General features: G+C 46.6%; 1 protein-coding gene across 4 annotated transcripts in view; it reads left to right on the top strand.

Annotated features, from left to right (window-relative positions):
- ANKRD44 (ankyrin repeat domain 44) overlaps window positions 1-17,776 on the top strand; it is a 1,456,106-nt gene that overhangs the window by 989,882 nt on the left and 448,448 nt on the right. For all 4 annotated transcript variants that reach the window (XM_069615728.1, XM_069615729.1, XM_069615727.1 and 1 more), the window contains one exon: window positions 4,675-4,746. In XM_069615728.1, the coding sequence (XP_069471829.1) occupies window positions 4,675-4,746 (72 nt within the window). The remainder of the gene's footprint in view (window positions 1-4,674; window positions 4,747-17,776) is intronic.

Genomic DNA, 17,776 nt, shown 5'->3' with positions numbered 1-17,776 from the left:
CTATTGTCCATCTCTTCTGCCTTCTCTACCCACTGCCTCCCATCTCATCGCTTAGGATTCTGGGGCAGATCCCAGCCATCTACCGGCGGATCTGCCAGCTCATAACACGTTACCCTCCTGATAAGTGCCCACCATAAATCGTACTTGTCTCCCCTTTACCCTATCTGCCCACGATCCCCTATGCAACTTTCAGTCTGAAACAATCACGTTCTTCTCACATCGTATCACACTATGCCCGCTATGTTCGTTGATTGTCGCATCCTCTACTTATCTTGCTATTTAACTGGACGTGACTACATCCTGCTAACCTATGTACTTGTGTTAAACTTTGCAATTTATGCCTATTTGTATAACAGCAATAGCCATGATTTGTGCCCCTGTCAGACTGTAGATTAACACTCTATTGTGCTACACCGACCTGTTCTCCTGAAGTAGCCTGCCATGAAACAGCCCCCTGCACAATGAGGTGAGGCTGTGCGAGTATGTTTACACACATACTGTGACTTTGCTTGACTGCATGCATGAAACAGCCGTCAGCACCACGGGGTGCAGACTCTGCTCTATCCATTCCCAACATAGCCCCTGCACCATGAGGTGAGGCTTTCCATACTGCACCCATACCAATGTTGCTTTTTGCCTACCTGTAACTGCATACTTGATGTAGCCCCCCACGCACCATGAAGTGATGCTTTTCAAACTGCAGCCATACCGATGTTGCTTTTTACCTACCTGTAACTGCATACTTGATGTAGCCCCCGCACCATGGGGTGAGGCCTTTCAAACTCTGCACCCATACCAATGTTGCTTTTTACCTACCTGTAACTGCACACTTGATGTAGCCCCCCGCACCATGAGGTGAGGCTTTGCCAGTCAGTGTACACACAGCAAGTCTATCTGTAACCCATATGCGTTTTCTTGCCTTTCCCCCTTGTACTATGCATATTTTGTAACCAGCACTTAAATGCCTATGGGCTTTCTGTGCTGAAATAAATTTAGAAATAAACAAAAATGATTAATTAAAAATAAGGGCACTTTCTTTGGCTGCGCGTGTACTCCTCTGTCTCTCCATTGTGCAGCAGGTACTCAATATTAAACATATTCATTTCAGTTGATTGGAGACTTGCATTTAAAGGGACACATTGGCTTTCTTCTTGATAATGGCATAGATTGACTTTTTCTTCACCCAAGTCTTGAGACATGAAAGTCCTACGTATTTTAGAGAGTCCCATGTATGCCATTATTTGTAATGGTTTCAGGAGTACCTCAGAGGAAGGGGAGTCCTTGTACCCTTAAGGGGTGTGGGAGGGAGTCTCTCTTGGTGAGGTCCAGCTGGCCTCGACCCATAGACAGGGTGTTGCGTAGCGGGCTCACCTCCCTAGCCCTTGGGGAGAAGGGACGAATTTCTTCGATTCATCACAGAACTCACTGTGAAATCACTGCCTTCTCATCACGTTTTTTCCACTTGGCTCAAGAGCCAATCCAGAGCCAGACATTTGACTCAAGCCAAGCTTGAGCCTTTATTGGCTTTCCCTCCTTTCCAAATTCTCTTACACACTTGGGGGCCTAGGGGTTCCATCATCTGTGATGTGACCCCACGCCCTTCAAACCTGTTGCATTTTAGCCAATCTTGGAATTAAGCCGTCAAGCGGCCTCTGCATAGTTCCTTAGAATGTTCGGCAAGGGGAGCACTGAACCGTCCTGAATACCTCTGCACCCACCAAGGGTAGCGTGAAACTACTCAGCCATGTCAACTTTGGACATCCTACTTGCAGGGACTTCATACACCAGAGTCTCCCCTGGCACTTTCCAGAGAAGCCTCATAATCCGAAGGCTGTTGTGCCAACACCCCATGCAATCTGTGACACTGCAACCCACATCCACGGTATCACCACAATCCTGATGGAGTGGGCCCACAATGCAGCCCCACCCCCATTATTTACAAGGTGGCCTTCTTGATAAGGGAAACACTATTTAAACTTGTGACAGTGTTGTTTTGTTGTGTTATTCCAGTGGAGTGATTTACAAAATAGGTCGTGTTGCGCTTTCTTTGGATTTTCAAGCCCCCATAAGTGTATCCTTCATTGTAAGGGCTTGAAAAGTAACTCTCCAGGAGAACCCAGCGGTTGACTACTGGTCTATTCAGAAAGCTCATAATTTAGGTTTTGACACTAAATAACATACTTTCTCGTTATTGTACTAACACGAAGGTCTAAATGCCAGCACACATGTTGACTCGTCACCCATGTCCCAAGTTAACCTAAACTGCCATGCTCAGCCTAGTAACCTGTTTTGACTGTAACATTATTTTACATCTCATCAGCATAATGTGGCACACACCCCTAGGTTACAGCTCTCTGGCATCAGCCACCACAGTTCCCCTAACTACTCATGCTATACACTTAAAAGGGAAACCCTGCGTTTATTCTGCATTTCTCGTGTACCTGTGCCCCCGATCAAGCATCCACAGAATTACCACCTGGTTACACCATCTCCTTTCGCCTTCCATGTGATTCAATGGGCATCTCATACACGAATTATGCGGATGACACCCAAGTGCTCATCCCGCTTATAGGTGACTATGAGCTGGACAAGAACACCCTCAATTCCATCTACGCCACCATCCAAGCTTGGATGGCAGACAACTGGCTTTGGGCCTCATTACAACCCTGGCGTTGGACCATGGTGCTACTAGCACCATGGTCCATGCCGGATTCTGCCATGGTGAATGGCGGATTTACCGCCCCATTCCAAGGTTGGCGGGGCGGTAAATCCCCATTCACCATGGCCCCTTCCCCATTCCCATTTTTGGCCCATAGGGCTCAATGGGAATGGGGAAGGCGCTAATTACTGCACCGTAAATTACGGTGCCATAATTAGCACCAAGGTCGCTTAGCGGCTTGGACTTTAACGCCTGCGAAAAGCGGGCGTTAAAGTGTAAATCGGGCGTTAAGGGTTTAACGGCGCTGCAGCCTTTTACGGCGCCGTTAAACCCTTAACGCCAGGGTCGTAATGAGGCCCTTTGTCTCAATAGTGAGAAGACCGAGCTTTTACTTATTGGGTCACCAACCATTCTAGGCAACCTTGACAAACAATACACCTCTTTTACCATCGACAACATACCGATTGCGGTATCCCAAACAGTCAAGACTCTAGAAGTCTACCTCGACACTAATCTCACCATGGACAGGCACGTTAATGCCATAGCCTCCTCATCGGCATACTACTCCAAACTCATCTATGCAGCAAGACCCTTCCTATCCTCACAAAATGGCCTCACTATTGCTAGGGCCATCATAGGATCCAGGTTGGACTACTGCAACGCACTCCTTGGTGGGACCTCCGGTAAAAACATCACTAAGCTCCAGCTTACCCAGAACAACACCCTCAGGGCCGCTACAGGTTTTTCCAGGAAAGACCACATTTCTGACCTTAGGAGGCAGTTCCACTGGCTGCCCATTAGGCAGAGGATCATCTTTAAAATCCTCTCCCTCACCCATAAATGCCTCCATGACCTTGCTCCCCCCTACCTTGCCCAGAGAATTTCACGACCCACCTCGGCCAGGCCCACCAGATCTGCCTACACCAACCTGATTTCTACCCCCAAGACTTGTAGAGTACGTGCGGGTGGCTTGAGCTTCTCAGCCCTAGCAGCCTTACATTGGAACGCCCTACCTTCGCACCTCAGGGGGATTGACTCTCACCTAGCCTTCCGCAAAGCCTTAAAAACTAGGCTGTTTGTCTAAACCTATCTGCCTTTATATCTACAGGCAGACGAACGTCATTTGTAACTATGCTCCACTCGTCTCTCTGCAACTAAGTACCTTATGTTTTCTATGTTTACATAATCTTGCTGCTTACGCCTTCATGTAATAGCGCCTCGATGTCTATGGGCTGCAGTGCGCTCTACAAATATAAATAAATAAATAAATGTGGTCACATTTGAAGTCTTCCCCAATTCCATAAGGGATTCCTGGTTTTGTGCACTCTGAATTCCTGGTTCTGCACTTACTCTCTGGTGGCGATCTATACCATGTCGCGTTCAGGTTGGTGTAGCTGTCTTTCCTTCCTCCTCTACGTTGTGCTCTATAAATGCAACCGATCCTTGTACCACTCAGCTCCGCTTACCTTTTTTTCCTGAAATGGCAAATTTGCCAGGCCAGTAAGGTATTTTCTGGCTTGGTTCCAGCCCCATAGTTGCTGAGTTTGTTGACGTGTTTGCGTTGACGGCTGTTATCGTTTTGACCGCTTTCTCTCGTCATTGGTAACTACTCTGTCTCTCAGCTTCAAAAATATGGTGGCTTGCCAAAATAGAAGTAATGAAACAATGAGCAAAATATTCAACATACTAATGGCTCTTCAGCCAATCAGATTAGTGTGCCAAGTCACTATGTAGACATACAGAAACAAGCATAATGTATGTTCTATAGTCTTACTGCACTTAAACATTTCTAATGTTGGTTGTCAATCTATGTTGTTTGCACATGTATTGTCCCCTGTGACTTCCCCGCCTCAACCTGGTCAGAATGTCCCTCGGACTCACCCCATTATAAGAAGCTCACTGCTTTCCGTCGCATCTGATTTATTATCCATTCTTTATTCCTTTGTGATCAAAAGAGCACTGTTCCTTCCTGTATATAAATTAAATATTGTTTTTTTGTGTGTGTTTTTCCTTAGCTACTTGAAAGAACCAGCAACAGTACTGTTGAGTCAGACCCAGCAGCCACCAAAAGCCCCCTGCACTTAGCGGTAAGTACATGGCATGGCTAGTCAACAACTGATGTGTTTAATCCGTTTTTCTAAAAATAAACTTAAACTGCAAACCCCTGTTAGGGTGTCAAAGAAGGGGCGTTGAGCTACAGTTTTAACAGATGTGAAGCTGCATTCTCCACTTGACGAGTAATGGCTGCAAATTTGTGTCACTTTCTCTTAAACTAGCAGCTCCCATAGACCTTGGGGTTGAATGTTTGTGATGGGGATATTGACAGCTAATCCAGGCACCTCACCTTTTAATGCTCGAGTGTCAATGCTGGGGACAGCACTTTGATGTTCTTGCCAAGTTAATGAAATGACTACAGTATTTCATGTCATTTTTTGTGTCCGCATTTAAGAATGAGACTACATAGGTCACCCCGCTGATGTGTGTTTTTATGAAGGTGTGGGCGTGTTGTTCTACTCTCCCCCACCCCCCGTTCGCCCCAATAATGTTAGGAGGTGGCAATTGGAGGCTGACCCTTGTACTTTTTTGTAAATGTGAATAGCATGCATTGTGGAGAGTATTGTTGGTGCAATATGATCAGGCATCCGGCATGCGATTCCTTATGGATAGTTGGAACACATCCAAAGCCTGCCTGCACATAGTTTAGGCAAAAGGGTCATTTAAGTCTCTTTGGTGTGTCCTGCTGCTAAACGGCAGACATCTCCCACCCACCCTCTTTAAAGGTTGCCCCCCCCTAACATTGAGCTACTCGAGTCCTACTACAGGCTAAGATAAATGATTGGTGCTTCCTCATCGAGATGGAGGTTGGAATCCCTATTGTAGTGTGTACAAAGAATGGCCTACTCTTACTCCAAAAAGATGGCCGTGAAGTAGGGGGGGGGGGGTATGAAGCAAGCCAGGCAAATTGGCCAACAAAAGAGGGCGTGGCTCAAATCTAGCGGATATGTTGAGCATGCCAAGTGGATGGGCTTTGAGGTAGGCAGTGTGCCGCTTGTCAGGCGGATTGGACCTGGGATAGGAGGTGTGGAGCAAGCCAGGAGTATGATTCTGAAATCGAGGGGGTGTGTGAAGCTAGCCGAAGGTAGAGGGTGAAATGCAATCCAGGCAGATGGGCCTGAGGTAGAGGGTCTGGAGAAAGCCAGATGGATGGGCTTTGAGGTAGAGGGTGTGGAGCCTGCCAAGTGGATGGGATGGGTGTGAGGCAATCCAGGCCAATGTTTTCATTAAGACAATAAGACGCACCTGGCCCTTGCAATCTGTGCCACAAAATCAGTTAAGCAATTCAGTGTAGCAACACACACCTGCAAAGGAAGGTATTCAACAAATCAAAGGATATGTATCCTCAGACTCATTAATGGGTTTCCCATTTCTAGATTGGAGGATCCTCCTTCCGGATGTTACTGAATTCCACTCCTTGAACAAGGAGGCTATTGTGGGGGGCATTACTGCTTTTGTTTACTACAGCTGGCTGGCTTTTCCTTCATTAGTGCCGCAAAAGCCAGCACAGGAGGGCATCCATTTCACAAAATGGATGCGCCCATGTGCTTGCTTTTGCGAATTTTGAGCTTGAATAGCTCAAAATTTTACATAGGAAGTTTTAAAAAAGAGAATGCTAGTATTTTTTTTTTATGTTGCCTATCTATTTTTTAAATACATTTTTTTACTAGACCATGCCTTTAACGGAGCGGAAGGGTGTGGTGGATGGGTGCGAATCCAGTTGCTGTCCTAATGCTCAACAAATGGGGTCGTCGGGATTCCTGGTAGTGGATGATGTAGATGTAGTCCAAATGGTAATCTCTTGGCAGTCGAGCAAGGAGAACACATTGAAAGTTTTGCGACCAAGGATTCTCACTTGTCGTGGGCACTAATTCTTAAACTGTTCCACTAAGTGTTAACAAAAGCACGTTTCTCGAACTTTTATTTGATTATAAAAGATGGCCTACAGACCAAAAGGGTTTTTCACACTGCATTCTGAATGTAAAATGCGCCCCCTATCTGGAATGTTACTGAAAAACATTAATTTATGGTTTAAAAGTAACGGCAATGTGGCCACTGTAATAGCCTGATTAAGACATATTCAACCCAGGTCAGCGTAGTCCTTTCTCTTCAGTGAAATGTAATTCTTCTCCCTGAATAGTTATTTTCCCGTTTCCAGGGCTGATTGTCATTCTCTCCAGCTAAAGTCTTTCTTGGGGCTTCATCTGCTCATTGTAGTCCTGCAAAAAACAAGTCACATGCCATTTAGTGACCAGTAGGGATGCTCCCCTTTGCCCTCTGTCTACTGCCTTTGCTCTTCTGAGATGTATCCATGGTTGCTGAGGTTGATTAAAGCCTGTGGCATTAAGCTTCGTGATGCCCTCTCGGCAGTGCATTCCAGTTTTTTTGTATTGCCCTACTTTCATTGCGGGTCCACCAAATGTTGTGTCCGTTGCTTTGAGTTTGAGAAAAGAGGCAACTAAACAAAAAGGCCCCCCGGCTGTTGCCTAGACTAGTGACCAATCACACTGGGCCTCATTACATGTTTGCCGGTATTACCGGTGGGATACCAGCAAACTGTAATACCGTTTGCACCACTTGATCTACCAGAATTACTGGGCAAATCCAAATGGTGGAAACGCTGTTAAATTCCCATTCCATGAAGTCCGATAGGACTCCATTGAGTGATTTGCCAGTATTACCAGGCCGGTACTACCGGCAGTTTTTTTGCCAGTAGGCTGGCGGATATCCTCCAGCTCAGAGCTGGGGGGTAAATCCACCACCCTACTGGAAAATCTGGAGTGCGCCGTTGTGGTAACGTGCCCGTATGCAGTAATAACGGGACTTTGTTACCACACTGCACACTCATAATTAGGTCATTGGCTTCTCTTCCCTTACCTGCCTCCCCCTCCTTACCTAGATGCGTGGGATAATAGGATTGGTCTAACCAGTCCTGGACTGTAGGCTTGACACTCACCGGGCTGGTTTTGGATGTTGGGGCGTTGATGGCAATTCCCGTTCCCTATCAACCGCCCCTCCACAACTTTCCACATCAATGCTTAAGTCCGCAGATTTTGGAAGGGCTTTGTGGGGAGCAACATTGCATCTCCAGTGGCTGTGTGGATAGTATAATGAGCTCAGTTTAGTACTGGGATGTCCTGTAACTCAGCTCAACTTCTCCCTGTGAGCAAAGTGGAATCTAGAAGCCCTGCAATGTGTAGGAGATGTGCTTGGCGACAACAGCAGGTTTGTGGCGCGTCAAATGGCATACGGTTTCCTCCCCTCGTAACTGTTGTAAATGAGAACCAGGCACTTTGAGTTCAAAATATAAACTGCATTTCATTTGCCATTACAACGATCACAACCGCGGAGTGGGATGATTACTCTCTACCCGTTGGACTCGTGTTTGATAGAAGCTGAACTATAAATGCAAGGCCATATTTTGGGGTGCAATCTGCATGGATATTCAGAGTTGCACGGTGCACTGAAATCGTAGCATGTTTTTTTTTGTTTTGTCCTTCAAGAATTGTGAGGCTTCACAAATTAAAAGGGGTGTGGTAGGTCCGAATCAGGAGACTGCTAAGCAGGCATGATTTCCAAAGCAGGTCTATTTCCTCTTCTGATTCAGAAGATCTAATCTTTCCCTACCTCTGTTCTACTAAGCTCCACTCTATACAAATGAAGGTAAAATGGGGTACTCGTGAGTGTGTGAGGATGGTCAAACATAAATGAAGTCCTCTGTACAGAAATCCTGTTCAAACCTACTTTCTCTCCCTACTGCTCAAAAGAAACTAGAAAACAACCAAGACATACCTTTGGGTCTTGCCCAAGGGAATATGAGGGCTGACTAACGCGAGGCGGACAGCTGCTTGCCGTATTCTCAAGATTAGATATTTTATTAAAGAAAAGGTTTGCAAATAAAGCCTAGCTTGCCCTATTCGATCAGGGAATTTCCTACCTACTCTACAGGCTATGGGAACGACTCCTAACCTATGTAAACTGCCCTCACTTTAAACAACAAAACATTCAAAGCAAATAATGAAGCAACATATGATGACAAACAAGAATTGAGCAATATCTGGATGAGCTTCACCTGTCCTGGGAGACTCCCTTCCCCCGGATTTTAAAGTCAGCTTCACAATGTTCAAAGAAAAGAAAAGTCTTGAACCAGTTCTTATGAGTTCCAAAGTAAAACAGAGAAATACATCAAACAAAAATCCACTGGTAACGAGATCTCCTTCCAATTCCAGCCAAGAAAATAGCACCAATGGTAATCCTGGATCTCGTCTTTCCACGATTATTTGCCACAGTTCAAAGAATAGGTATAGAACAACATCTTCTACCACTTTACAATTGGTTAGGACATCTGCAGTATGTTTGGTATAATTGTCAGGATGTGTCTCTTTGGGTTGCTGTTTCCCTCTTAGCAACCACCTCTTCTACTATTGTTACTATGAGTACAGACACTTGTCCCACAGTATACCACTGCTCCAAACCACTTCAATGTGACATCCACTAACCATATTATACACCACCACCGTTCAGGTACTTCTGCTTCAGTTTTATATTTTAGAATTGTAAGGCATATGACAAGAAACCTTGACCTCTACAGGTAGGCAAGGCAATCTTTCTTTCTATGCTCCAAGAAAAGGGCAGCCTCTTTGCTTCTTCATCTGTCTTATGCCACAAATATAAGCTGCCTCTGCCCCAAGACTGACTTTCTCTCAGCTTCAGCAGTCTTCAGCATTACAGGTTATTTCCTTAATCAGCTTAACAAGTACCCAGCTCCACTCACACCTTCTTGGTTCCAGCAACTACCCTGAAACTGTAGTGCCACTCTTTCAGCTTCAGGTATGCATGCCACACTTATATCAGGGGCCTTTGGACCGTTAACGACTTTACAATTTAGGTGGATGGGTTTTAACAGTACTGTTTTCACTATGGTAAGTTCACCTCTTGGCTTGAGTTATGCTTGTTTTCCTAGCTCATATAGCAACTTCTGGGATAAAGAATGATTGTTCAGGATACTACAAGGTTCAGTCTTCAAAGGGAAAATGTAATTAGGCATACACGACCACTCTTTAAGATAGATCTTTAACCCTTGCAAGCAATTGTATTCCTGTAATATCTCAGAGAGGATTTCAGACTTCTCTCGGGGAAACACAATTGGCCACACGCAACCTTCCTTTGTTGTATTCACTTGTAACTCAATGTCGTAGCGGGGGCCCCTGCAGCCTGCACGGTGCAGGGGTCCCTGCCACCATATGTCCTGAGAAAGGTTCCCCTTGCACTAAAAAAAATCTTTTTTTTAAAAAAAGGAAATTGTTTGAGTGACTACAAAAAGAAACTATTTCGTTTTGAAGTCCGAGGGCTCCCCCACCCCATGGCATTGAAGCCTCCAGGCTGGAGGCCTCGATGTTATGTGTTGGGGGCAGTGCCTTAAGTGGCACTACAAAATGAGCCGGGGCTCATAAAAGGGCATTGGCCTCCCCTTTGGGGAGAGGTTGCTGATCTCTGCCTTTATTTTCTAAAGGCTTGCCTGGAAGGGGACAGTACCTCGCCTATTCAGCCTTAATGGTGGCGCTGGCCCTCGCCAGCTGGGGAGGGGCAGCGTCCCCATTAAGGCTGAAAGGCTAAGGCCGCTGGAAGCTGAGGCTGTTTCCTGAAGACTGAAACTCCCGCAAATGCCCGGGGGCTTCAGCATTTAGAAAACAAAGCCTCTGCTTCTAGCGGTCTCACGTTTTCTCCATAATGGTGGCGCCGGCCGACAGGCATCTCTTGCTTGAAGGGATGCCTCGCAGGTGCGGCGCCACCATTATGGCTTTTTTTTCCTGAAGCCTGAAGCTTTCGCACACGCACGAGAGATTCAGGCTTTAGAAAAAAAGTCTTTTCATGTAGTGGCCAGGGCTGCCAGGGCAGATTAGTGGGCCCCGGCAGGCCCCGGCAGGACCCGCAGGACCCGGCAGGACCCGGCAGGCCCGGGCCTACTTAAAGCCCTGGTTGGGGGAATCCTATAACTTCAAACATAAATCTTTTTTTGTAGTCGCTGTGCCTTCATTAAGAAATTATTTCCGTTACGGTTCGGTCCAATAAGGGAAATAATGTCTTTATGACGTCGAGTGACTTCAAAAAGAAACCATTTCTTTTTGAAGTTATACAGTTCCCCTCCACCCTATGACATGGAGGCCTCCAGATCCTCTGCAGATGACGGGAACACGCGTTCCTGGCTGCTGCAGGGACTTGAAGGCCTTGTTCCCTCGACCCACGGATTAAAGGTAATACAAATGTATTTTCATTTTCTTTGTGTGTGTGTGTATATATGTATGTATATATGTATGTATATATATATATATATATATATATATATATATATATATATATATATATATATATATAATGTAATCGCCACGAATGAGTGAGTGTATGATGTATGGGTGACTGCCTTGGTGTGCGTGTGTGAGTGTATGGTGAAATGGTGCACACTGAAATCCATGGGTGGCTGCCTAGGTGTGCCTGTATGGTGAAAGGGTGCACACTAAAATGTATGGTTGGCTGCATGGGTATGGTGAATGGTGTGCGTGCTTGTGTTTAGGGGTGCAACAAAACCTACATTTTGCTAGGGCTAACCCTTCAAATGTTGGGAGGGACGCTAACTTCATGTGCGGTGGGGGAGTGCAGTGGGAGGGGGCAAACGTATTTGTGTGGCAGCATGTAACTTCTTTATGCATTCTAATGAGACTATTCTAGTGCCGCTTCAGTGTTACAAGCAGTTAACTCTCTCCTTTAAGTCTGAAAACACCCACGTATGGACTGCTGTGAATGAGCAGTCTCCTGCCCTCCTTCAATTGCCTAATAAATGATGCATTTGAATGCAGGTACAACAGTAAAATGCTTTGTTAGGAATTACCCAGCCTTTGTTAACGGCGAAACCCAGGCACCGCTTAACATCTGTGTCCTGTTCTATCTGGCAACGGTTCTGTAGGTCAGCCAGGACAAGTCAACATAGCCCAAAAGTTCAGTAGGGGGGTGAAGAGGGGCTGAGGCTCAGTCGGCTTAATGGTGTTGCACCACTGCTTGTGTTTAATGGCTTTATTACTTATTGGTACTCTTCATTACTCCTAGACTGAATCATCTTCGTGCCAGTACTTGTGTATGAGGCACTTTGCCTCCTACACAAGTACTGGGATGAGGTAGCGGGACATGCAGGTAATGCCTGGCTTAGTTACCTGGAAGCTTTACTCCTAGTCTACCTCTTCCTCGTCCCAGTACTTGCCTATGAGGCAAGGTGACTCATACATAAGCACTGGGACAAGGAAGAGGGACATGGAGGTAATTCTAGGTCGAGGAGCTGGTTTTATGGGTTGGGAGGGGATGAGTTGGGGTTTGGGGTGGGGCGATACATCTTAATGGTCATCCACATCCAGGCTAAGCAAGCATGATATACATTATTAGTGGCTAGAGAGGCATTTTGGTGCAGCCAGTCTAGTCCTTGCTTAGTTTGGCTTGACTTTTTTTTTTTAACTTGGCAGCTCTGATAAAGCAGTCCTGCCAAGTCTAATTACCTGGCTAGACTGGCATTTGGGTGCTGCCAGTCTAGCCATTTCTTACTTTGGCATTGTATATGCGTTGCGGGATCTTTGATAAAACAATCATAAGTGTTATTGCTTTGACTGGCATGTTGGTTCAACCAGTTTTGGTATGTTTAAATGTGGCCTGGGATACTTTACTATAATAGGTTATTTCGCGTCTAGACTGCTCTACATTGTGCAGCCTGCTGGACATGTTTTCATTGTGGTATGGCATTTACAAAACATTCAAAGCAAATAATAAAGCAACATTAAAAGCAAAGTGTCAGGAAAGATTTCTCTTAACTGCACCTTTCCTTCCATTTTAATGGATCCCCCAACCTTTTGCTTTTATTTTTGATCCTGACCTGTACTTTTTACAGTGCGGGGTAGTCTTAAGCTTCACTACACTGTCTTTTGCTCATCTGTTATGGGGAAACGGACATGTCCTTCAGACTGTCAGTACTGGGAAACATTGTTTCCCGTAGTCTTGTTATTTAGTTACTACTTTTAGTACCTTGTTATCACTTGTGGTAACTTTTTATCATTGTCAGTGCATCTTACAATGTGTTTGCCCTAGACTAACACTCAGAGGATTTTTGGTTACTCTAGGTGTGCTAAATGGACAAGCTGGTGGCAGCAGTGAATCTTTACCATTTTTTGTGCTTTTCGTTTTAGCCTTACCGCGTTTGGCTACTAAATGTGGCTAATGACCAAACATGGCCATGCCATGAGGTTTTTTGCTTGACGTTTGGCCATCTTGTCTTCTAGCCTTCTTCCTGGCCTGTGAGGCCAGGAAAATCCTTATATGGACTTCCAGTGCCCGGTAAAGCAGAGGCTTTTGGCGGGCTACTGGAGGGCTATCTGTGTTTGCTGGCAGGACTGTCTGGTCCCAGTCCTCAAACTGGTTTCACTGTGTCTCAGTGTTTTGCATGAGTGTTCCCACCAGTGGTCATCATTGGACCACTGCTGGGGTGTGTGTGGGGCTAGTTCTGCTATTGGCTAGTGGGAGTTTCTGCTCTTATGTGGCTTTTGGTATAAGAAGAGGACCCCTGCACGCACTCTGGAGAGATCCTGGAGTAACCAGAAGGAGTCAAGACTCCTGTCCAGCTGTGAGACCTGCGAGGAGACTGCAGACCAGTCTGAAGGAGGCCTGGCGACCAACTTCTGCTGCTGTCCTGGAAGAGCCCTGTCTTGCGAGGGAGCTGCGACCCGTGGAGTGGAGGGGACATCCATTCCTGACATCTGCTCCGTACCCTGCGAAGAACAGCCTTCGTAAGTGCCCCAGACTGCCCTGTGGCTGGTCAGCTCTGAGTTTGGGCCACTGTGCTGCCAACGTCACTGCTCCGCGTTGAGGCCTGGAACTGGGGGATCCTCGGCTTGTCCTACAAGACTTAACTCTGCAAAATCATCTCATCCTACAGAGTCTCCTCATTACCCTGGGCCCTATATCCACCCAGATGATCCTCCCTTAGTACAGCACCCACTGAGTTAGGATCAGGAAGCGTCTGCCTTTCCCTGGCCACTTGGGAGGAAACTGGGCATCAGTGTGGGATCCGCAGTGTTCTTCACAGGAATGGGATGGCTGCTGACTTCTGACCCCCACACTTGTCTGTTTACTATAGGCCCTTGCTTATGTTCACTGTCCAAAGTATAGTTTCTGTATGGCCGGAGTGCTGTCGCTGAGGTTCCAGCCAGGTCTTTCTGGTTCTCCTTGAAACTTGTGTCTCACAGTCCTTATCAGGATACTTTTGTATTTCCCCTTTGCCCCTGTCTGGGGTTCTTTCAGTCTCCTCTTCTACCACTCTGGAGCTCGCTCTTGCTTATTTCCCACTCTGGGCTCCTCGATTCTTTCATCCACCTCATGGTGGTTTGGCTCAGGGAGGACGTAGCCTCCAGGCACAGTTATGCCTCGTTGAGGACCGGCCGGTCCCATGAGCGTGCTCCCTCTGAGAAAAAGAGGTCTGGGTCCTTTGAGGATCCCCTTCTCAGGGTATCCAAAAGAAGGGGTAACACCCCGCATCTGATCCCACAAAGGTCGCCGCTGCTGCAGGACCTAGTTCAGGAAGGACCCACCCTCCATCTCTGTCTACTGTGACCCTACTAGTGGGAGGGGTGCCTTTTGCAAGGAAGTCCATAACCCCATCCAAACACAAGTACTCGTTACAGGACAGATCTTTCAAGGAGAAACCTACTGGAGTCCCATAGACGTCTCCCTCGTCTTCGTCAGCTTCAGCTAACACCCCGTCAATGACACCAGTCTACCAGGACCACTGCTTTGTCAACCAAGACTTCCACCTTGTCAACAGCTTTTTCCTTGATGACCACGACTCCGTCGAGGACAACATCTGTATCCACCTCATCTACGACCCCTATCGCCGACAACCTCCATTACTTCGAGAGGCACTCTGGCGAACGTCTTTTCTACGGTCATGAAAACAAGGACACCAAGGGTGGCACTGCCTCTATGGCCTGCGTCTGCTGCTGTACAGACCCTGACTTCAGCTGTGACATCGCCAACTTTGCAAGTTCCCATCATCGCCTCATTAAGGATTCGGGAAGCCTTCGGCAGACTTTCTTACGAGACCTGTGAGGGTGTCTCCTCATATTTATAGTGGCTCTGAGGATGAGGGATACTACTCTGACCATGAAGGGGGCCTCAGTGCCCATGTCCCAGGAGGGATCTCCATGCGAGGAGCCAGATCAGTCGTATGCCCCAGCCAGGGGTTTCAGCCTTGGTCCATGTCTGGCTGCTCCATTCACACCTTAGCCGTCACTGAGGGACAGGCTCACTGCCCTTCACACCTTGGTGTCAGAAATCCAACAAAGACTGCCTGCTGCCCCAGTGCCTGGTCTGGCCGGCAGCCCTCCTAGGACCCCTGATCAGGAGTCCTCCTAGGCCGAGGCGTCTGCCTAGCCCTACTAGGTTTTGGGGAGCAGGGGCGGGAGTCCCAGGCCCCTCATTGCTTTAGGACAAGGTGATTGTAGGAGAAGGCGCTGTATGGTAGCTGGGAGAACGGACAGGGAGGGGGTTTGCCCATAGATTTGGATTATGGGGGAGACCTGTTGAATTCTGGGGTTAGTATCACAAATATGAGATTTCATCTTAGAAGGTAGACGCCATTTCAAAATTGAGGCCTAGTGTTCCAGCTATGATAATATGCTTATTCTTGCCCAGAGGGTTAGAAGGACATGCATGCGTTTGTTGCTCGCAGCCTTGGTAGATTTGCAGAAGGTTAATATTTGTATAGGATCACACCAACCAGCTACCTGAATTTGTAACCTATGTGAGTTACGTCACTTGTGACCTTGTGAACTTTTTATTATTCATTGTTTGTGCTGTTTTTGTCAGAGCGCTTTGTGCCAGCAGAGTATTTTGCTTCCATGCATTTATATTGTTATGAGAATAAACCTTGTTCTCCTTGCAAGAGGTGTGCTGGACCTTTTTCCCTAGTGGGTTGTATTTTTTCTGGTGTGAGCATTGAGGGGTTACTCTACACAGGCGTACGCTGCCCCATAGGGCCTTAACACCAGTGGAGGAGGAGCCACCACGAACCGACACGTTACTGACAGATACCACGACTACTCATATGGACGAGTAGGAGGATTATCTCCCTGCTGACTGGGAACTGACTAGCCTCCCAGGGCTTTGCAGCCAGACGACCAGCACACAATTGAGACCATTCACCTTCTGACGACTCTCAGATTCTCCATCAATTATCCGAAGTCTTGTGTGGTGCCATCGCTGAACGCTCTGTTCCTGGGATACCGACTCAACATGCTTGCATGCCTAGCAACCCCCATGGAGCAGAGTGTGAAGACCATCCTGGGGATGGTTCAGCGGCTGTCAGCAGTACCCGTCGCAACGGTAAACTCCATCAAGTCGCTGTTGGGGATGATGCCCTCCTGCATCCATCTTTTTCCTCTTTGCAGGCTCAACATGAGGCCACTTGAGGAGTTTCCCGATGCCCGGTGGCTGCAGATCACAGCTTCTTGGACAGACGAGATCACCCTCAGCCTGGAGTTCAGGCAAGCTCTGCAATAGTGGGGGGTGTGCCCTCATCTCTTTCAGGGAGCTCTGCTTCAAACCCCACCACAGATGCCTCCCTGCAAGGTTCGGGGCCCACACAGGACAGTCTCACGCCAGAGGTATCTGGCTCCTGGAGGAGGAGGACCTCAAAATCAATGTCCTGGAGTTCTGGGCTCTCAAGTCATTCCAGCCCCAGCTTCAAGGGAAGGTGGTGCGGATCATCATGGACAATAGCACCACCATGTTCTACATTGTGGAAGCCCAGTGTCAGGGCTGGCTGGAGGAGGAATCAGGAAGAGTTTGGCTGGTATTCAGGAAGAGTTTTTACATAGAATTTATATTGTGGTTGCCCAAGTCAAGATGGAGAGAAAGAAACTTAATCTGATTGGGTTAAGGAACAATAGTATGTCTGGTTTGTCTGATTGGTGGATAGGATAATGGGTTGGATTCTTCGGAGGTGAGCAAGATTCTAAACTGCCTTTTATCCATAGTAATTCAGTGGCTGGTTGTGTATTAGTTAAGCTCCTTAAGTAAGGGCTTTCAGAGTTCAGAAGATTTACCAAAGAAGTAAGAAAATCGTTTGCTGAGTCAGAGTGAACTAGAAGACATTAGGTGGGATCGTTCTTTTTAAAAGCTAAAAGATTTTCACAGTGAACTTTCATCTTTCATAAGAAAAACTTAGAGTTTATGAGTTTTAAAGTTTACTGAGTGAAAAGACGTTTTACAGTTCTATTACTATAAGAAAACACGTGTAAAGACTGTGCGCTCAAGTTTTAAAGTTTTTTACTGCATGAAAAGTGCTTCAAGACTGTGTAAACGCGTGCGCCAGTCCGTGTGATGTCAGTAACGTTGTTATGGGAGCGCGCAGGTATTCTGAGCGATAGAGCGCGTGTCCAAATGAATAGCGCAAGTGTTTTTTGAGCGCGTGCACATTTTTAACGTGAGAGACTTTGCGTAAGCCCTGCAAGTTGGTTTGCGATAGAGCGCGAGTCCATTTTTAACTAAGCGCGAGTTGTTTTGAACGCGTGTACAATTTTTAAGTGAGTGACGTTGCGTATAACCGCGTGTGTTCGGTAGCGATAGAGCGCGAGTCCATTTACTTAGCGCAAGTTGATTTTTTAGCGTGCGTGCACTTGTTTTTCACGCGTGCGGGTATTTGTTAATATGCGCGTGTGAATTTTATACGTGAGGACAATTTTTCATGTCTTGTGATTTCGCGTGTTTATCGCCAACGCGTGTTGAGAAAGAAACTATGCGTTTGTATGTGTAAAAAGAAAAGGTTCACATGCAGAAGGAGAGCAGCATTCAAGAAAGTTTGAGTTTCTATTTAATGTAATTTTATGCAAAAGGAATTCAATTCTTCAAAGAAAGACTGCATTTCACAAAAGCATTTAAAACTCGAACTTTATAGAGTTAAAAGAACTTAAAAAAGCAAAGAATAATATCTAAATCTGTAAGGTGCTTGCAAGGGTCATTACTTTAGGATTC

This window comes from Ambystoma mexicanum, chromosome 9 (assembly GCF_040938575.1).
Source record: "Ambystoma mexicanum isolate Mex_15411 chromosome 9, UKY_AmexF1_1, whole genome shotgun sequence".
In the NCBI taxonomy this organism is placed as follows: domain Eukaryota; kingdom Metazoa; phylum Chordata; class Amphibia; order Caudata; family Ambystomatidae; genus Ambystoma; species Ambystoma mexicanum.
The sequence above is the reverse complement of the archived record's forward strand: the minus strand, read 5'-3'. Positions and strand labels throughout refer to the sequence as shown.